The 22,910-nt window shown below is 34.0% G+C and overlaps 1 protein-coding gene across 3 annotated transcripts in view; it reads right to left on the bottom strand.

Annotated features, from left to right (window-relative positions):
- Positions 1 to 4,348: 4,348 nt before the first annotated feature.
- The window catches only part of PGR (progesterone receptor), a 103,103-nt gene continuing 84,541 nt past the window's right edge, over positions 4,349 to 22,910 (bottom strand). For all 3 annotated transcript variants that reach the window (XM_044258251.1, XM_044258252.1, XM_044258253.1), the window contains 4 exons: positions 21,650 to 21,794; positions 20,083 to 20,213; positions 7,664 to 7,821; positions 4,349 to 4,880 (listed from right to left, as the gene is read on the bottom strand). In XM_044258251.1, the coding sequence (XP_044114186.1) occupies positions 4,725 to 4,880; positions 7,664 to 7,821; positions 20,083 to 20,213; positions 21,650 to 21,794 (590 nt within the window). In that variant the 3' untranslated portion in view covers positions 4,349 to 4,724. The remainder of the gene's footprint in view (positions 4,881 to 7,663; positions 7,822 to 20,082; positions 20,214 to 21,649; positions 21,795 to 22,910) is intronic.

Genomic DNA, 22,910 nt, shown 5'->3' with positions numbered 1-22,910 from the left:
TCAAAAAGGTTAAATGACTTCTTGAGCTTGTCAATGCTTGCTTGAGCATTCAGTTAGTAAACAACAGAGAAGGGCCATAAGCCCCATAAGCTCTTCTATAGTACACATCAGGAAATATATCACCATAATGGATAATTAAGAAGTTATACTTTGACATGCCATGGATATTTGAAAGGCACTGTTTTGGTAGAAAACATGTTACCTATCATATTTGCATATGATCTGTATAATATTTTAATGTTAAATATGAAAAATAATAGTACTAAGAAGTAGACTTAGTAGTGCCATATTTTTAATAAAAGCAAAAAAAATGCTACATAACAACTGATATTGGAGGTATAATTGATTCAGATCCAAATGGCTATTCAAACCTTGTTAAGGGAAATATTTTTAACTCAATAATCTAGTTCAGTAATCTTCAAGTATTTTCTGATATATAACCTGTCTTCTTATGATTAATTTCATTTTAGAGCTACCAGAAAGAACATGACCTATAAAATGAAGATAAAGGTTATGATGACTACATAGGAATGGAGACATTAGCATGCAGGAATTTGTAAAGGAAGATTCAGAAACAAGATATCTTCCATTTGATGAGGTTATGTTCTTTTTCAAAAGCTTGTTTTCTCTTTTTGTAAAGGTTAGCCTGAAATTTTAAATCCTTGTGTTTAGATATGTAGACATCTACACTGTGAATCAAGGTCAACATCAAGACTATGAAACATTATTATTAGGAGATTGCAAAACAACAAAAAGCACAACAGCAAAACCCAAACCTTTTGGCCACCACATTCTGTTCCCCCAGAGTTGAATGAAATTTAAAAAAAAAAAGAAAAAGTTGGAAATTAAATATGTACAGGCAAAAAAGGATTTGTGTCACCAAAATATTGTTTTAAAGTAAGAAAAACCAGATAAAATGATCACATCATCAACTGTTCTCTATCACTGAAATGTGAAAGTTTTCTTTTTTTGGATACATCTACATTCATTTACTTATGTTACATAATCCCCACAGTGGTAGACTGCCTTTATTGTATATTGGAGAAATTTAAAATATATTTACTGGGATGACTTTTTTGGGAAAAAAGATATTGAAATACATGCAGATTTAATGCAAGTGAGTTACTGACACAAATTAAGGGATTATTTGATATTTATTGTAAAGTTAGTATCTTACTTTTTGCTGCATTATTTGTCTCAGTGAAGTTATACATGAATAATGCTTTGCACCTGTGAAATCCAAACTCTGTTTTCATTTGTAGGCTCAACAAGTATATGAGTACCTACTCTTTACCAGGAATTTTGTATTATACTTACTACTGGACTGTCACTTTCTTGAGTTACAATCTTCCTTCAGCTCTAAATTCTCCTAGGTCTATTAGCACATTCACTTGTGTTCATAACAGGTATTCAATAGTTGTTGAATGAAATCAGAAAGGAGAAGAAAGTTGTATATTGAGGTTAGGGCTCCTTAACTATAAGAAACACTTGTATTTGTGGAATTTTTCTTTTTTTTAAGATTTTATTTATTTATTTGACAGGGAGAGACACAGCGAGAGAGGAAACACAAGCAGGGGGAGTAAGAGAGGAAGCAGGCTCCCCACTAAGCAGGGAGGGACGAGGTGGGGGGGGGCTCAGTCCCAAGGACCCTGGGATCATGACCTGAGCTGAAGGCAGACACTTAACAACTGAGCCACCCAGGCAACCTCTATGCATTTTTCTTAGGAAGGGAAATAATACTCCAATCAGTTTTGAAATTTAGAATAGAGAGTCTAATGTGTTCTTAATAAATATAAAACACAACTTATATTCTCCTATGGTGTAGTCAGTATGAGGAGAGATCTCACAAAGTAATAAGAGATAGAAAATTTAAAAGAGATTAAGAGAATTTAAGAGATGAAGATAAGGAGCATGGGAAAAGAACATCATAAAGTCAGGCATACAGACATGAATGATGTAAAAAAAAAAAAAAAGAGTGATACAGATCATGGTGACAGCAAAAGTGAGAACATGCCATGCAACTCCCAGTCAAGATAAACTTGTATACTACTGTCCAATCTCAAGCTGGCTCCCAGTCTCCTAGTACAATCAGAAATGTAGAACAAGACAGTATTATAATTCAGAGGTGCACAAAATAGCCTGTGAACCTTAGGAGGAAGTTAGTCACTATCTGGAAGGTGCAGGAAAGAACACTACAAAAATAGTGGCTTGGCTGGATTTTCAAGATTGAGATATGATGTGATTGGTATCAAAGAGGGAAAATTCAGGCAGAAATCTGATAGTAAAAAGACTTGAGTGGGCTGGAACACAAGATAAAGGTAAGATAGTGGAGGATAAAGAGAGTAAAGTTATAGAAATTGATGCTTTAACATCATTGCAGAGTTACTACTGTGTCCCTGCAAGAGTAAAAGTGGAACAATTAAAATAAAATCACTGAGGATGAAACAATATATTTAAAAAGCTCACTTGGAGATGCTAATGAGCAGATATAGCTGAGAACCACTATAATAGGTGTTTGGAAGTCAATGAACATTTTAAAGTAAGGAAATGGTAAGACTAGATCCTTTTTAGGAAGTTAACTTTGGACTGGAGAGTGGCAAGAGAATGAAATCTGTGTGTATACAGACTTTGAAGAACTGAATAGCAGTAGTCTATGGTATTGTATTCACAGAAAAAGACATGTAGTTAGACTTATCAAAGAAGAGACTATTTTTATATTAATGTTAAAACTATTTGGAATACTTGGTTTAAGCTCTTACTGAATGTTATAACCAAATGTTATAAAATTTGGATGTTGTTTATTATATTTAGCACATAGATCTAATGGACCTAAGACAAGAGCATTGGATGAAGCTTATTTTAATCCCTATTTCAAATGCCTTCTATGAATTCACTATTTATAGATATACCATAGCTCATTCCTTTTGTAAATGGAGAATTTACTGGTAAGAAACAGTTATGGTTAACAATGTCATGCCAATTTTTTGATCAGATGAAATCACTCTATCTTGTTTTGGGGGTTACATTAGTGTTCATTAAGTGATGTTATGTCACTTTGGTAAACTGCAAAGATTTATCAGTTGAAGGGAAAGGGTACTCCAAAAGGTATTAGGAAATTAGAGAAGTCAGTAAATGTTTTCTATACTATTTTTGAAGCTATTTTGGTTTTCTTATTAATAACCACTAATTTGCACAAGGCAATATGTCTTATTTGTAAGATAATGTGCAATTTTTAAAAATATTTGGAAAAAAATTTGGTCTACTGAGCTATTAAAAATATTATATATATTTATTTATATATAACAGGTAAGGCATAAATATATGATATATGCCTAAAATGATATAAATTACTTTATATAGAAAAAACAGTGATTATTTTTATTGAAATTTTTCAGTGGTACAAACTTAGTTTTTCCTGTTTTTTTTTAAATATATCTATCTGTATTTATATATACAGATATATAGATTGATCTTTAAAAAAATAAATGGATTTCCAGTGACTCATCTCAGAAAAGAACTCTTGTCCGTCTTCTAATGCAATATTTTCAGTTCATATAACAGTGTGAATTGTTTTCTAGTTATTGTGATTGGTTGTATTATTTTAAGACTGTACCTAGTATTTCTTGAAATATCTTAGAGTGATCTAAGACACTCAAAAACTTTCAACCTGTGATTTGTCATTATCTCCCATTGAGTAAAGAAAGAGAATAATATTTCTTATTTTCTCTACCCTTCCTCTCTCCCTTAACTTTCTTCCCCGTCTTCATCCCTCCCATTCTTTCTTTCTTTTTTTTTTTTTTAATTAAGAAGAGAATAAGAAGCTCTGACTAAAATGAACATTTTGCAGGAAATATAACAGTGGTAAAGGTGAGGAAATTGAAAATCAGTAAGGTTACATGATTTTCTACCTGCCCCCAGTAGTAAGGAGTGGCATTAGACTACAGACTCCTGTGGATTCCTATTTTGATTCACAATACCTTATTAAAGGACAAGTCTCAAAAAAGGTTAGTAAAAAACTATAAAATCCCTAATAATGTTACCATAATGATATGGCTCTCCTTAATAACTTCCTTAGAGATGTGTATTTCCAGTTTGGGAAATAGTCAATACGTGAGCTGTTTTTTTCCCTAATATCACACCCTCAATCCATTTCAGGGATTTTAAACTCTCATTCTCTATATTTTTTTGCATTAAAAACCCTTTGGAAAATCTAATGAAGGTTATGATTTTTTTTTTTTACTCACAAAAATGTGTAAAAGCTCATTTAGACAAAATTTTGCATACCATTTCAAAGATTCATTTTTGTAAATATAATCAAGGAGACAAAAGGAGCTACCTAGAAGGAACATACATAATTACTTTTTATTTTTACATGTAAGATTTTTTTCCTCTAAAGTAGATTCCTTAGATGCAAAAGTTAAAAATCTTCATCTAAATGGTAGGAAATAGTATGGACAAGATTAAGTTTACTTTGGCAATCAATTTTAGTACTTTTTCAATCCTGTAAACTGTTAGTGAATATATAAGTACATAAAACACCTTAAAATTATAATTATGCTTCATAAAGGAAAACAAAACTTCACAATTTTCTCTGAAATTTACACAATATATGTTATAAATGTAAGGCTTTAAGAAGACATTGTAAAAACATAAGACCTCATAATCCTGACCAAAGGATAAACAGACATACCACAAAATTTAATTTTTAAAGATAAAAATGGCATTCACTTTTTATGAAAGAGCAGAGGCTTCACCATCCCTGCCAAGATCTTGGGTAACTGTGCAGCAATAACTTCAGACATCATTTCTGGAAATTCAACACTCAGTGCCCGGGACTGGATAAATGTATTCAAGCAGTACAGATGAAGCTGTTTGACAAGCTGTTGATTTCACAAATGGATAAGAAACATGAAAAAAAAATACATTCATATAATAAAATAAGACAGCTTATTTTTTTCTCACCAAAATAACTTCCTTCACTCTCTAGAATAATATGTAAAACATTACATACAATGAAACATTCTGATAGTACAGATTTAAAGAAATGAAAGTCACTAATAATCCCACAGGATCATCAATATGAACATTTTGATGACTTTCTTTTAAGTTCTTTTTTCTTTTAATAAATGTATACAAACATACCCAGGAATATATATAATATACACAAGGCATATATAATTCCAAAAATGCATTATTTAATAAGCCCTATTTGTTAATAGATTGACTTTTTCACATAACAAAATATTGACTCTTCCTCCGTCAACACAAAGAACCCAACATAATTCATTTTAATCTAGTTTTAATTTTTGTCAAATAATTAACATAAATAATTTTAAAAGCCTAATAGGACCCAGCAGCAATAACAAAATCCAACAGTTTTCTAATAGAATTCTTCTCTTCCTTATTCTAGTTCTCCAGATGCAAAGATTTTCAACTTCTTTAGCCCATATCTTTAAATATTTATCTCTGTATTTCTAATAAACTTTGTTTTTCAAATTTGATCTTATTGATTTAGTTTCTATTACAAAAATTGAGTTTTTAATTCTCTTATACTAGACACCTCTTCCAACTATGCACACTTTCTCTTCTCATTCTCTATATAGCTATATCTCAATTTTTGACTAAATCAATACCCAGCAATTATATTTCAAAGATTTTTATTGTTTCCTGCTGGATTATATTTACTTTCACATATATGACTTAATTTTTACTTTGCTAGAGCTAATCACTTGTTTTTCTTTCCTTTTTTTAAGAGATTTATTTATTTATTTGACAGAGAGAGAGAGAGACCACAAGTAGGCATAGAGGCAGGCAGAGAGAGAGGGGGGAAGTGGGCTCCCTGCTGAGCAGAAAGCCTGATGCAGGACTCGATCCCCAAGATCATTACTTGAGCCGAAGGCAGAGGCTTAACCCACTGAGCCACCCAGGCGCCCTCCCCTTGTTTTTCTGTTTTGCTTTCTTTCCTTTATCAGAAAGCTATAGTCAAATTCTCTGACACAATTGTAAAAACACACCTCAATATGTTCATACATACTGGTAATTCCTCAGTTCCATCATTTTTTCCTGGTCCTGGTATTCTGAAATCCTGTGTGTTATTGCTCCAACTTAAACTAATGATTGTCCAGCACAGTTAATGTGCTAGAACATCCCTCTGTATCTCTCCTGGGTTGGATCTTCTACTTCATTGGCTTAGTCCAGTGTTTTATGGTTAAAACATCCTGTAGATGTCCTTGAGAATGGTTGTACTTGAGGTACATCTTGCACATTGGAAAATACTTTTTAAGTTGCCATCATATTCATTTGATGGCTTGGCTGGATATAAAATTCTTTGAAGACGGGGCACCTGGGTGGCTCAGTGGGTTAAAGCCTCTGCCTTCATCTCAGGTCATGATCCCAGGGTCCTGGGATCGAGCCCCCATATCAAGCTCTCTGCTCAGTGGGGAGCCTGTTTCCCCCTTTTTCTGCCTGCCTCTCTGCCTATTTATGATGTCTGTCAAATAAATAAATAAAATCTAAAAATAAAATAAAATAAAATAAAATAAAATTCTTTGAAGATTTTCCTTTCCTCCCAAATTCTGAAGCCATTGTTCCATTGTTTTCTGGGTTCCAGTATTGTTGTTAAGAAGTCCAACATCATTTTGAATCCTGATCATTTTTATGTGGCTTGTTTCTTTTCTCACTGCTCTATTTTAGGACAGTCTCTTTATTTCTGGTATTCTAAAATTCTACAATAATGTGCCTTTGTTCAATTGTGCTGTGCTTGTATACCGGGCCATTATCATCAGAAAATTAAAATATTTCTGGTCCAGCAACTTTTATTTTATTTTTTTATATAATTTCCTCTCTTTGATTTTCTCTATTCTTTTAGAAATTCCTTTTAATTGGGAAATGAACCTCCTTGAATTAATCTCCTAAATTTATTATCTCTTCTGATTTTTCATTTATCATTTTTGTTATTTCTTCTGAGTTTATCTGAGATTTATATTTCAGCCCTATTAAATTTTAAATTTCTGTTTTTCTATATTTAGTTATCCAAAAATGTGTTCTTTCTAAATATTCCTTTACAAATGTTTTCTATTTTTGTTTCACAGATGCAATATCATTCTTATTTCTCTGAATATCTTAATTTTCCTGAATCTTTTTTCTGTTCTCTGTTCTGGGGCTTATTCCTTCATTCCTTTTTTTCTGTGTATTTGATTTCTTCCTTTCATTATAAAGGCTTTACCTATATGGCTAACAATCCTTGGCTATCTGTTCATATTCAGAAATAAGGTCTCAAATTTGACCTAGTGAGTAAATTGTCAAATTGTCCATTAGCACTGTTATTAATTTATAATGCCATCCAAAATTATATGAGAATCTTATTGTCCACACCCATATCTTTGCTTTTCCTGATTATATAAAATCTTCTCTAACTTAAGGCAAAAATATTTTAGAACATACTCAGGAAAATGTTACCACAATTCCTATAAACCATTAATTAATCTATATTTATACAAATACTATTAAAAGGATATTTGGATGATCTACATTGAAAATGAAAAAAGTACAATGCAAGTTCTGAGGAGTGTGATGCAAATATAAATATGAGTTTGAAGAAACCATACAAAGTAAAATGTAGATTCAATATTTAAAAGATTATCCTAGAAAACAAAATACTTACATCATGCAAGTTATCAAGAAGTTTTGTAAGTTGGTAGAAACGCTGTGAGCTAGAGACAACGCCCTTTTGCCTCAACCCAATAGCCTTGATGAGCTCTCTAATGTAGCTTGATCTCATCTCTTCAAACTGATTTTGACTTCTTAGTCCTTCCAAAGGAACTGTAAGAATATAACTACAAGTGGCAGTTATGTTTAAAAAAGATGACAGTAGCAGTTTACAATAAAATAATTTCTGAGCTGTGTAAAAGTTTCCTTTGAATGGAACTCTAGACTTCTTAAATAGGGAAGAGTTATTGATAATTTTAGGACACACAAACTTATAGTTCTTTTGAGGCATATAAGAATAACTAGATAAACTAAAGAATATTTTAGCTTACCTATTTTAGAGCTGTATCAATGGATTACTCATTTAACTTAGCATTTGTTCAAAAGAGCATCTATCATTCTTTTTTTTTTTTTTGGCTTTTGAATTCAGGATTAAATATCTTTTTTTTTCCAATTTATTTATTTTCAGAAAAACAGTATTCATTATTTTTTCATCACACCCAGTGCTCCATGCAAGCCGTGCCCTCTATAATACCCACCACCGTACCCCAACCTCCCACCCCCCCGCCACTTCAAACCCCTCAGATTGTTTTTCAGAGTCCATAGTCTCTCATGGTTCACCTCCCCTTCCAATTTACCCAAAAGCACATACCCTCCCCAATGTCCATAACCCTACCCCCTTTCTCCCAACCCCCCTCCCCTCAGCAATCCACAGTTTGTTTAGTGAGATTAAGAGTCACTTATGGTTTGTCTCCCTCCCTATCCCATCTTGTTTCATGGATTCTTCTCCTACTCACTTAAGCCCCCATGTTGCATCACCACTTCCTCATATCAGGGAGATCATATGATAGTTGTTTTTCTCCGAAACCTATCCAAAGAGGCTAAGAATCTATACTCAGAAAACTATAAAGTACTCATGAAAGAAATTGAGGAAGACACAAAGAAATGGAAAAATGTTCCATGCTCCTGGATTGGAAGAATAAATATTGTGAAAATGTCTATGCTACCTAAAGCAATCTACACATTTAGAGCATCTATCATTCTATATTCCTGTCTCAGGAATGGATTTAGTTTGAAATTATATGTATGCTGGATCTTTTTAAACTGGGTATTAAGGAGGGCATGGATTGTACGGAGCACTGGGAGTTATATGCAAATCATGGAACCCGCCCTTCAGTGGACAAATGGATAAGGAAGATGTGGTCCATATACACTATGGAGTATTATGCCTCCATCAGAAAGGATGAATACCCAACTTTTGTAGCAACAAGGACAGGACTGGAAGAGATTATGCTGAGTGAAAGAAGTCAAGCAGAGAGAGTCAATTATCATATGGTTTCACTTATTTGTGGAGCATAACAAATAGCATGGAGGACATGGGGAATTAGAGAGCAGAAGGGAGTTGGGGGAAATATGGACTCTGAAAAACAATTTGAGGGGTTTGAAGTGGCGGGGGTTGGGGTGGGAGGTTTGGGGAACCAGGTGGTGGGTATTAGAGAGGGCATGGATTGCATGGAGCACTGGATGTGGTACAAAAATAATGAATACTGTTATGCTGAAAATAAATAAAAAATAAATTAAAAAAAAATGCCTAGGGGCGCCTGGGTGGCTCAGTAGGTTAAAGCTTCTGTCTTCGGCACTGGTCATGATCCCAGAGTCCTGGGATCGAGCCCCGCATTGGACTCTCTGCTCAGCAGGGAGACTGCTTCCTCCTGTCTCTCTCTCTGCCTGCCTCTCTGTCTACCTTTGATCTCTGTCTGTTAAATAAATGAATAAAATCTTAAAAAAAAATGCCTGGATCTCTCTGTCAAGTTTGTCTTCATATAAATCTGAAATATTTGTCATTCAGATTATTCATGAATAATTTACCTTTTCTGTAATTTTAACATCACTTCATTAAATTCCTTAATTCCTTCCTGCTCATTTGAGAGATAGCTATTGATATTTCAATACTTCTCATATCCAGTCACGTCATTATACTCTATTTTTACTAATTTCTTTTAATTTCCATTTTCAATTCAAATAGTTTTGGTTGATAATCTTTTTTTTGTTTTGTTTTTGTTTTTTTGGTATTCAATACTCTACTTGAAATATCCTCATTTTCCCCTTCCCAATAAGTGTAGCTCTTGTTTCTGCTTCATGATTCAGTGCATGGGTTTAGGATTTCCAGAAGAATATTAAATAATAACAATGGCAAATACTCCTTTTTTGTTGCTTATTTTAATGGGAATGCATCTTATTCCCATTTGATGTTAACTGGTAATTCAGATACTTACCACTGTAATCTTTAATTCTGATAGCCAAAATGTAGGCACAACTTCTTAGTCTTACTGCTAGTTCTCTTATTTCCACTACATTGTCAATTTTACCTACAATTTTATCCTTAATATTTTAGGTCCTTCTGTTGTCACTTGTTTAAGATGTTCTGCTTGATTTCTTCAGCAAATTATCACCAGAACTCCCAATTTTCTTGTTTCCTATTGCTTTGGTTGCATTTATCTTACAAACAAACCTTCAAACTTAAATGAAACAGCTCCCTTTTCCTACAACTATATCTAGATAGTTGAAAGAAAAAAATCACTCAATCTCTTAGATTTATATAACTCTACATTTATGATCTTGACCCTTAGTAATATTTCTAAAAGAGGTGCACTTAATTTAAGCAAAGTCAACTGTATATGCCTAGCAAAGGGAAAGAAAAAAATCTTTTTTAAAAAAAACTCGTATTTATTCCTTATTCCCCGATCAGAACTTGGTTTCCACTACCCTTGGAAAAAATAAGTCTACAGATAAAGAATCAAGGAAACCAAAAAGTAAATTCCTTGGTTCTGAGTTTTCAATGGCTCATATAGTAAATATAAAAAAGACTTTCAAGGGCAATGATGGCAATATGTGATTTTTACTCATTTTAAACTTTACTGTTGTATGTATATGCTTTATGTATGTATGGTATCTTCTCTCTAATTACTTCAGATAGCAGCTATTTTAAACCTCTGTTATTCTTTTTCACACTTCCCAACCAATGCTCACATCTCTCCCACTCTTAAACATAAATATAAAATTATTTTGGGGGAGAGGGAAGAAACAGGCAAACCAAGGAACAGACTCAACTATAGAGAACAAACTAATGGTTACCAGGGATGCTTATGGGAAGATGGGTAAAATAGGTGATGGGGGTTAAGGAGTCTACTTGCGATGAGCACTTGGTGCTATATCGAAGTGTTGAGTCACTATACTGTTCACCTGAAACTAATGTTATGCTGTATGTTAGCTGGAATTAAAAAAAAAAAATCAAACCCTTAAAAAATAAAATTATTCTTCCTTCTGGCTACTGAAGTACCATTTCCCATTAGGCTTTCAAGAACTAGGTATTTAGGGGGCTCCTGGGTGGCTCAGTGGGTTAAAGCCTCTGCCTTCAGCTCAGGTCATAATCCCAGGTTCCTGGGATGGAGCCTCATGTTGGGCTCCCTGCTTGGCAGGGAGCCTGTCCCCGCCCCCCCCCCCCCGCCTGCCTCTCTCTCTGCCCACTTGTGATCTCTGTCAAATAAATTAAAAAAAAAAAAAAAAAAGAACTAGGTATTTAGAACCAGTACTTCAACCAACTATCCTCTTTAAGAGAAAATCAGGCCAAATCCCAGACTGCCTCACAACTTTTTAGTATCAACCACTAACGAGAATATTATAATCGGGGATATTATAATCTAATCATTGGGCTCACACCCTATGCTCCTGGAACATTTTGAAGTTTTTCCTCCTCTCCAACTCTCCTTCTTATATTTCAGATCAATAATGAACTAACTCTCCTAATATTTCTATTTGCTTTAAGCTCCTTACCTTAATTCATTTTTTCCTTGATTATTACAACCAGTATTTTCACTCAGATTTTTGTTGATTCCACAAGTGAGTTTTAGGATTTCTTGCAAATATCTTAGTAGCAATTGGGAGATGGTGAGTCATGGGCAGTTAGCCAGATGCTATTTTACATAAAAATACTTTTTTAAAAAAACACAAGGATCTTTATTTTTTTGATTTCGCTAACTTTAAAATAACATATATTCATTGGAAAAATTTTAGAAAATATAGAAAGTACATAAAGTATTACAAGTCACCAGGTTCTACAGTCTTATATCTTGGGACATTCTCTAACATTATATTGAGGACATTTACTTATATCTTTCCAAATTCTTTAAAAATAAATGTTTTAATTCTCACATTTAATTTCACTTAACAAAATTGTAGGAGTACAATTTATTTAATTGTCTTATCATTTGGTATTTGAAATATTTTTCTAGTCTAGCATTAGTTATTTTTAATTTTTTCCTGTTTTGTACTCACTTACTTATAGGGGCCTATGTTCTATTTCAAATATTTTTCTAAGTTTATTGTTTAATTTTTAATATTGTCAGTTTTGCAACATTATTAGGGCAAAAAGTAGTGCCCAGGCAACCCAAATTTTCTCATGCTTCAGAGGCAAACACTTTCGACTTTTTCATCTATTTATTTTAATTTTTTCTTCCACAGAATTAAATAGCAACGTTGTGGTGTTGATTCTTGATTTCTTTAAATTTTTCACTTTTGATTTTCCAGTGTGGAAATTGAGGCTGTAGCTCTATTACCATCTTTCAGATCTACCATCACCTCCATACCATTAGCTCACACACACATACAACTTCCTATTTTTCATCTTCCTAATAAAATTTTGGAAATATTAGCTAGATCAATATTCAGTATTTATTATTTAGTTATGTAAAATGTTACCACAGTAGAGTCACTTTTTGTTTTACTGAGAGTAAATAATCATCTAAATGGGTGTATGAAGTGGTATCTCACTGTGGTTTTGATTTGTATTTCCCCAATGATTAGTGATGTTGAGCATCTTTTCACGTTCTTACTGGCTTCTTGTATGCGTTCTTTGAAGAAAAGTTTATTCAGGCTCTTGTCCATTTAAAAATATTTTAATTTTCCATAAGTGACTCTTAATCTCACGAAACAAACTGTGGGTTGCTGGGGGGAGGGGGGTTGGGAGAAGGGGGGTAGGGTTATGGACATTGGGGAGGGTATGTGCTTTGGGGTAAATTGGAAGAGGAGATGAACCATGAGAGACTATGGACTCTGAAAAACAATCTGAGGGGTTTGAAGTGGTGGGGGGGTGGGAGGTTGGGGTACCAGGTGGTGGGTATTATAGAGGGCACAGCTTGCATGGAGCACTGGGTGTGGTGAAAAAATAATGAATACTGTTTTTCTGAAAATAAATAAATTGGAAAAAAAATATTTTAATTTTCAAACTGTAATTCTTTATATATTCTAGATATTAATACTTTTTTCCTTATCAGATACATGATTTTCAATTCTTTTCTCCCATACAGTGGGTTGACTTTTTATTCTGTTAATCATGACCTTTAATGCCCTAAAGTTTTAAATTTGATGAAATCCATTTATCTTTTTTAATTTTATTGCCTGCATTTTTTGTGTCAAATCCAAGAAATCATTGCCAAATTCAACATCATGAAGCCTTCCCTCTGTTTTAATAGTTTTGTAGTTTAAGCTCTTAAATTGAAGCCTTTGATCTATTTTAAGTTAGTAAGAGTCCAACTCCATTTTTAAATTTTTTTAATTTTTAAATTATTATTATTTTTTAATTTATTTTCAGCGATAATAGTATTCATGGTTTTTGCACCACACCCAGTGCTCCAGCAATCTGTGCCCTCTCCAATACCCATCACATGGTTCCCCCAAACTCCCAACCCCTGCCCCTTCAAAGCCCTCAGATTGTTTTTCAGAGTGCATAGTCTGTCATGGTTTACCTCCCCTTCCAATTTCCACCAACTCCCTTCTCCTCTCTAACTCCCCTTGTCCTCTATGCTATTTGATATGCTCCACAAATAAGTGAAACCATATGATAATTGACTCTCTCTGCTTGACTTATTTCACTCAGCATGATCTCTTCCAGTTCCATCCATGTTGCTACAAAAGTTGGGTATTCATCCTTTCTGATGGAGGCATAATACTCCATAGTGTATATGGACCACATCTTCCTTTTCCATTCATCCGTTGAAGGGCATCTTGGTTCTTTCCACAGTTTGGCGACCATGGCTATTGTTGCTAAAAACACTGGGGTAGAGATGGCCCTTCTTTTCACTACATCTGTATCTTTGGGGTAAATACCCAGGAGTGCAATTGCAGGGTCATAGGAAGCTCTATTTTTAATTTCTTTTTTTTTATGTTTTTGCATTTATTGATTTTTTTTTTAATTTTCAGCATAACAGTATTCATTATTTTTTTACACACCCAGTGCTCCAGGCAATCCGTGCCCTCTATATTACCCACCACCTGGTACCCCAACCTCCCACCCCCCTGCCACTTCAAACCCCTCAGATTGTTTTTCAGAGTCCATAGTCTCTCATGGTTCACCTCCCCTTCCAATTTCCCTCAACTCCCTTCTCCTCTCTAACACCCTTTGTCCTCCATGCTATTTGTTATGCTCCACAAATAAGTGAAACCATATGATAATTGACTCTCTCTGCTTGACTTCTTTCACTCAGCATAATCTCTTCCAATCCCATCCATGTTGCTATAAAAGTTGGGTATTCATCCTTTCTGATGGAGGCATAATACTCCATAGTGTATATGGACCACACCTTCCTTATCCATTCATCCGTTGAAGGGCATCTTGGTTCTTTCCACAGTTTGGTGACTGTGGCCATTGCTGCTGTACCCCATTGGGGTACAGATGGCCCTTCTTTTCACTACATCTGAATCTTTGGGGTCAATACCTAGAGGTGCAATTGCAGGGTCATAGGGAAGCTCTATTTTTAATTTCTTGAGGAATCTCCACACTGTTCTCCAAAGAGGCTGCACCAACTTGCATTCCCACCAACAGTGCAAGAGGGTTCCCCTTTCTCCACATCCTCTCCAACACACGTTGTTTCCTGTCTTGCTAATTTTGGCCATTCTAACTGGTATAAGGTGGTATCTCAATGTGGTTTTAATTTGAATCTCCCTGATGGCTAGTGATGATGAACATTTTTTCATGTGTCTGATAGCCATTTGTATGTCTTCATTGGAGAAGTGTCTGTTCATATCTTGTGCCCATTTTTTGATATGATTGTTTTGTGTGTGTTGAGTTTGAGGAGTTCTTTATAGATCCTGGATATCAACCTTTTGTCTGTACTGTCATTTGCAAATATCTTCTCCCATTCCATAGGTTGCCTCTTTGTTTTCTTGACTGTTTCCTTTACTGCCCTGTGCAGAAGCTTTTGATTTTGATGAATTCCCAAAAGTTCATCTTCACTTTTGTTTCCTTTTCCTTTGGAGACATATCTTGAAAGAAGTTGCTGTGGCTGATGTCGAAGAGGTTACTGTCTATATTCTCCTCTAGGATTCTGATGGATTCCTGTCTCACGTTGAGGTCTTTTATCCATTTTGAGTTTATCTTTGTGTACGGTGTAACAGAATGGTCGAGTTTCATTTTTCTACATATAGCTGTCCAGTTTTCCCAGCACCATTTATTGAAGAGACTGTCTTTTTTCCGCTGTATATTTTGTCGTGTTTTGTCAAAGATTATTTGACCATAGAGTTGAGGGTCCATATCTGGGCTCTCTACTCTGTTCCACTGGTCTATTTGTCTGTTTTTATGCCAGTACGATGTTGTCTTGGTGATCACAGCTTTGTAGTAAAGCTTGAAATAAGGTAACATTTTGCCCCCAGTTTTATTTTTGTTTTTCAACATTTCCTTAGCGATTCAGGGTCTCTTCTGATTCCATACAAATTTGTGGATTATTTGCTCCAGCTCTTTGAAAAATACTGGTGGAATTTTGATTGGAATGGCATTAAAAGTATAGATTGCTCCAGGCAGTATAGACATTTTCACAATGTTTATTCTTCCAATCCAAGAGCATGGAATGGTTTTCCATCTTTTTGTATCTTTTTCAATTTCTTTCATGAGTGTTCTGTAGTTCCTCAAGAACAGATCCTTTACCTCTTTGGTTAGGTTTATTCCTAGGTATCTTATGGTTCTTGGTACTATAGTAAATGGAATCGATTCTCTAATTTCCCTTTCTTTACCTATTTGCTACGATCTTTTTGAGAATCTTAGCATCCATATTCATCAGTGATATTGGTCTGAAATTCTCCTTTTTGGTAGGGTCTTTGCCTGGTTTGGGGATCAGGGTAATGCTGGCTTCATAGAAAGAGTCTGGAAGTTTTCCTTCTGCTTCAATTTTTTGAAACAGCTTTAGGAGAATAGGTGTTATTTCTTCTTTCAAAGTTTGGTAGAATTTCCCAGGGAATCTATCAGGTCCTGGGCTCTGTTTTTTGGGAGGTTTTTGATCACTGCTTCATTCTCGTTACTGGATATCGGTCTCTTCAGGCTGTCAATTTCTTCCTGGTTCAATTTTGGAAGTTTATAGTTTTCCAGGAATGCATCCATTTCATCTAGGTTGCTTAGCTTATTGGCATATAACTGTTGATAATAACTTCTGATGATTATCTTCATTCTTTTAAATGAAATTTTCCAAACACCTTTAAGACTAATTATTTCCTTGATGATTTCTTCTCCTATGTATTTTCCTGTTATCTCTTTCTAGTACTCCAACTGTTTGCATGTTGGGCTTCCTCACTTTTGATTTTCTGTATTTTGGGAGTTATTGCTCTACTTTTGAGAGGTGTCTTAACTTTGTTTACCAGTGTTTGTACTGACATTTAAATTCTGCTTTCATTTTCTCTCTCTCTCTCTCTATATATATCTATATATAGATATATATATATATATTCACAGTCTGCTTTTCGATTTTCAATTTCCAAAAGTTCTTTGCTTTTAATTCTTTTTTCAGTGTTCCAAAATTCATTGTGCACCACACCCAATTCTCCATGCAATATGTGCCCTCAATATCACCAGGCTCTCTTAACCCCCTCACCCCCCTCGCCTCCAAAACTCTCAGTTTGTTTCTCAGAGTCCACAGTCTCTCATTGTTTGTCTCCCCCTCCAATTTCCCCCAACTCACTTCTCCTTGTTTTTAATGTGTTATTTCTTTCTCACAGTATCCATTACTTGTTTCTTTGGTGCAATATGTTCTATTATCTTTCTAAAGAGGGATAGCTTTTTAATGTTTTTGAGGTTTTCATCTCCCTACACCTTCTGTGTCTTCCTAGTTGCCTTTTTTTTTTTTTCTTTTTGATTTGTCTTTGATGTTAAAGGACTCTCTCAGGTGCCTTAGTTATTTATATTCAGGAGTGGAAATCTACAAGGCCGCATCACAGTTCTGTTTCAATAGGTAGTGCTTATTGATTGTGAGTTTTACTACAGGGCAACCTGGCTGAGATGTTTCAAAGAGAAACACCTGCTATGAACATATTAGTTCTTTTTATTTCTGGTGAAAGAGATTCTGCAGAGAACAATCTTGCATTCTCCTGTCTAGAGGACGTAAACCTGGATAACAATGTTCTTGGAGTGAAGGGAGTATTCTGGAAGATGGTGTCTCAACATTTGATGTATAATTAATCTATTGTCATTATAGGACCGCTAGCCCTTAACAGTGCCTGCCTACAGTTCAACAATCCAGCCACCCTCTGTTATATCCTCTTCAGAAACTCAATGTAAGTTCTCTGCCTGAGTTGGAGAGGGACAATTTCATGGTTGGACGATTTCTGGTTATGGACTTTAAAAAGAATTTTGTGTTTTTAACTCTACCTTCACTGCCATCTCAAAAAATCATTGCTGTTGCCAACTGAGAAACATGCCAGAGATTTGGTGTTGCAAATCAAAGTATTTATTGTTTGTTTGTTTCTTTCCTCTGCCTTAAAATCCAAACTTCTCAGATATGCTAACCTAGCTCTGCTTGCTGGCTTGCAGAAGTTTATTGTTATTGATTCTTCTCATTCTCTTATATCTTAAAAAATCCCTTTAGTAATATTTTACTGTAGTTTTAGAGGGAACAATGGTGTGTTCAACTTGCTATATTTTCATGAAGATCTTTATTTTAATTTTTAATAGCAAATTAGAGGTTTAAATACTTATTTATCAAATCATTGAACTTTTCCTTTGTCAACTTTCCAATTGCATTTATTTCTGAACTCTTATTTGAAATCTCAAAATCAATTAAATTCCTTTTAGTGTGTTTTAACATTTTAATTTTGTACACTTAAATGAATTATCTGATATGTAAGATATAATTTGAGCTAAATATACAAACCAAGTTTTCCCCAAATATAAAACTTATTTTTCCTAACAATATTAATTTGCTCCATACTCACTGATTCATGATGCTTCCACTACACCATATTAAGTTCTAATATATACTAGTCTGACTTGATTCATACTGGTGTATTTTTTCTTCTTTCATGCTGCATTAATTAGGTAGAATTCTAAATTCCATCTTCACCTCAAAATTTTTGTAATACTTCTCTACTTATTTTTTATTTATTTATTTATTTTTCTTTTTCCAATTTATTTATTTTCAGAAAAACAGTATTCATTATTTTTTCACCACACCCAGTGCTCCATGCAAGCCGTGCCCTCCATAATACCCACCACCTGGTACCCCAACCTCCCACCCCTCCACCACTTCTACTTATTTTTTAAGATTAAAGATGAATTTCTTAAAGCTTTGCCAAGTCTCTCCTCAAATATCTCATTAAGATTTTTATTAGAATGTAGAAATCATAAGTACTATTCACCAAATATTGCTGTTTTTCCCTTTTCTTGAAGCTGCAAGTGACCAAGAATCTTGTTTTCTATGGTATGTGACTGAAAGTTATACATATGTCATTTCCTTCCCTTACTATTTCTTTCCTTGCCAATGGCCTAGTGATTAGAGAAGAATGTCAAGATAGAGCATCCATGTGCCTGGAAACCTGAGCAAAGCCTTCTTGTTGATCTGAATTGAACATATAGTGGGAAAGATACATACCTAATTTTTTTTTTTTTTTTTTTTTTTGTTAAGCTACTGAGGTTTGGGGGGAGGGGTTGGCCCTTCAGCATAATGTAGCCGATCTATAAATATAGAGTTATGTTAATAATAACAACCAATTTGGGAAATCTAAGGTTATCTCTAACCCAACTGCTATAGGATTCATTACTACCAAGAAAAGGACAGGAGTTAACTGCTGTAATATTGAATTTATTTTAATTGACTCTCTTGGCTAGTTCCATACCAGTACTTTAGCCCAATTTATGCTCTTTTTTCAAATTAGGCCTGAAGGTCTCTGATCCAAATAGTGTTCCCAAAGTATGGGGATAGGGCTATGGATACTTAGATCCTGTATTGGTACCTGTCTTTACATAGATTTCATGAAGAAAACTTCCTTTTTAAGGATTTAGCTTTTTTGTCTTTTTTTCCCTGATGTGTATTCCCAACCTTCAACTATTTGAGGTTTGTGCTACTCGAAAGAAGTCCCTGAAAAGATACTACTGAGAAAAACCCTTGGCTCACCTTAGCTCCCTTAGGTTCTCTTTCAAATCACTGAGTGAAAGGATCAATTCAGATATTCAAAGGCTGAGCCTACCTATGCATGGAACGGGCACAGAAAAAGGTGAAAAGCAAAAGCAGTTTTTAAAAATTTTCCCACCCAGACACTTGGGGATCCACTGAGGCAGAGATGTTTGTTTTCTTTGTATATGAGAAAGAGTGAAATGTATATTTGCCCATCCTTCTGGTGACCAGTGCTATGTTTCATGATATTTCTTCTGCATATAGAACTACAGTAAATTTCCCAGCCATGCTACTGTTAAATATAGGTCATGAAATGTGGGTAGAAGTGACATGATACTTCTAGGCCCCACTTCCAGGTCTTTTCTCACTTGCTGCTTGTCTTTCTAGTTAGATCCACCGGAGGACTTCAAGCTGCTATGAAAGGGTGCAGCCCCTATATGGAAGGAACATGAGTTTTCTTGCTATCTCACTGCATTGTGAATATGAGTGACAAATAAACTGCTGTTGTGTTATACTACTGATCTTTGTAGGTTATGTGTTATAACTGCCCATTTTGACATAAAATAAAATAGTTCCAAACAAAATTGTGTATTTTACATAGTAAGTCTTTTGTGGAATGGGGGTGGAAGCAAGATAGTTTGTGTTTATGCAGTATTAATTAGTTCATAATACCTAATTAGGTGAATATGAAAAAGTCATTTAAGCACATTTTATCTGAAAAAAATTGCCTAATTGGTGAGCTATTTTACAATTATGTAAAACCTGAGAAATATGAAGTAATTTTATTAATGTCTATGACAGTATATTAGGTATTTCTCCTTTGTAACCACAATCTAAGAATCATACCTCATGTATAACCATATAATCATATTGTCATTTACAACTTTCCCAATGAATTAAAAATTAAGAATGTAAACATCTTGTAAAAATTGCTGTACTCACTCACTTGTATTAAGAAGTAGCAATACTTTCATACACAGGAACTCTTCTTGGCTAACTTGAAGTTTGACAAACTCCTGTGGGATTTGCCACATGGTGAGGCATAATGAATAAAATGATGATTCCTTCATCCTCTGTCTTGTATCACACACAACACAAAAGAAAAAGGAACAGGAAAAAAGAAACACATATACAGTGTCTTAGCCAGTCTGTATAGTTTATCAGAGAAAATGAGATTTGGTAATTTACATATTACATAAAATGTCTTTTTGTAAACAAATATTTTGAATTTTAAACAAAATAAACTAATAAACTATTTACAATAGTGAATTTTTGAGGTTAAAAATTTTAAAGTTAGGAAATCATATTTAATACATATTGACAAAGATTAATGTTGTTTCTCACTTTTATTATTACATTTAAAAACTTAAGGAATTGATATGTGGAGTTTAGGAACACTCAGGAAATCATGTATTTACTGATTTTTTTTTCTGTTAAAAAATAAAGTTTTGTGTGTAATCCAATCAGAGAATGGATTCAGTTCACAGAAACTGAAGAATGTAGAATAGTTCTGTTTATTCAGTTCAGTGTAGAAGAGTTATAGCATGAACTATTCTAGGGGAAATGTATGGTAACAAAGAGAACATTACAAAAAATTAAGTAACTGACAAGGCCAAACACTAATTCTGAAGGTTGCAGAAAATTTTTAAAAAAGGTATTTTCTCTACCATGAGCTGTTCTGCAATAGCCACATTAGTCATATGCTGCTAACACAAATGGTGAAAAGAAAACTAGATTTTGACTCAGAAGAGCTAAAATTAATCCTGTCACTTAGATTCTTTGGTAGGATATGCAATTCTTCTGAGCCTGTTTCCTGAACTGTAAAATGAAGGACACTGACTGATCCCTTACCTATTTCAAGGGATTATAGGGCAAAATGGAATAAAATATATGAAAATTATCTGTTAACTATAAAACAAAAGTAACAATATGTCATATAATTCTGAGTCAGCATTCATCAGTAGAATGGTATAAATATTTCCATGAAAAGATTCTTGTCAGTTTAAGGTTATACATAGAAAATTAATTATGGTAATTTAAATGTAGCTAAGAAAATTGAAATATTTATCTTTCAGTTTTTAAAATAACTTACCAGTCTGATTTTTTCCTCCAGGAGGAGAGGGAATATCTTTACTTTTTGAAGGTAAGTCAATAATTTCAAGCAAAAATACTTCTAATTTATATCATTATCTTCATTAGTACCAAGGTATAACATTTTATCTTTAAGTATGTTTCTTGATACACTTTTGAAGTTTAAAAAAATGGATTTGAGATGACTACTATACATTGAAACAAAAGGGGAAATCTCCAAATATCAAATTACTGTTATAATAATATAATTTTTAAATTTTGTTTTGTTAAGTTATATCCTGAGATAATTCTGATAAACATTTTAGGAAAATTCTATTATTTGGGATACTAAATGTGTAATCATCTACTGAAATGTAATTTTCAAGATTATCCTACATATACACTTATGTGATAATACAAACAAAATTCAAGTTACTACTTACTCATTTAGTATTAAATCGGGTGCAAAATATAGCATCTGTCCACTGACATGTTTATAAGATCTCCATCCTAGTCCAAACACCATTAAGCTCATCCAAGAGTATTGGATGAGAGTTATCTGGTCATCAATATGTAAATTTCTAAATCCTACAAAACAAATTAAAAATAATAAAATGATCCCCCAAATCACTTTTGTTGAAAAGTTGAAAATAGATAGAAATTTGAAAACAGAGTAAGTAGGGTAATATATTGTTTTCAATTTCAATTTATTTTATACTCTAAAGGAGTAAATATTAATACATAATAGAGCCTGAGAAATTAAAAAGGAACAACTCTGAACTCATTAAAATTGGTCGCTGGGATTTAGTATTTCTGGTAATTCACTAGTTGATAGTCATCCATCAGTCACACACACAACATTCATTTACTGAGAATCCCTTGTGTGCTAAATCACTGTGTTAAACTGGTTAAGAGGGTGAAATAATTTCCTTGCCCTTAAAAGGAACTCACAAGTCAACAGGAAAGACAATCACGTAAGTATAGTGATACGGAAAGATAACAGGGAATACACCAGGATTTGGAAGGCAGGTCAGGACTAAACCATCCCCTTACTCCCATCCCATCTAAAACCCTCAAGTTTGTTTTCCAGAGTCCACAGTCTCTCATGGTTCATCTCCCCCTCTAATTTCCCCCACTTCATTTTTCCCTTCCTTCTCCTAATGTCCTCCATGCTATTCCTTATACTCCACATATAAATGAAACCTTATTATAATTGACTTTCTTTGCTTGTCTTGTTTCATTTAGCATAATCTCCTCCTGTCCATGTTGATACAAAAGTTGGATTCATCTTTTCTGGTGGTTGAGTAATATTCCATTGTATATATGGACCACATCTTGATCCATTTGTCTGCTGAAGGGCATCTCGGTGCTTTCCACATTTTAGCTATTGTGGACATTGCTGCTATGAACATTGAGGTGCATGTGGCCCTTCTTTTCACTACATATTTATCTTTGGGATAAACACCCAGTAGTGCAATTGCTGGGTCATAGAGTAGCTCTATTTTTAACTTTTTGAGGAATCGCCACACTGTTTTCCAAAGTGGCTGTGCCAACTTGCATTCCTACCAACAGTGTAAGAGGGTCCCCCTTTCTCCACATCCTCTCCAACATTTGTTATTTCCTGTCCTGTTAATTTTGGTCATTCTAACTGGTGTAAGGTGGTATCTCAATGTGGTTTTGATTTGAATTTCCCTGATGGCTAAT

Source organism: Neovison vison, chromosome 7 (assembly GCF_020171115.1).
Source record: "Neovison vison isolate M4711 chromosome 7, ASM_NN_V1, whole genome shotgun sequence".
Classification (NCBI taxonomy): domain Eukaryota; kingdom Metazoa; phylum Chordata; class Mammalia; order Carnivora; family Mustelidae; genus Neogale; species Neogale vison.
Note: the sequence above shows the minus strand (reverse complement) of the source record. Positions and strands in the feature narration are given on the sequence as shown.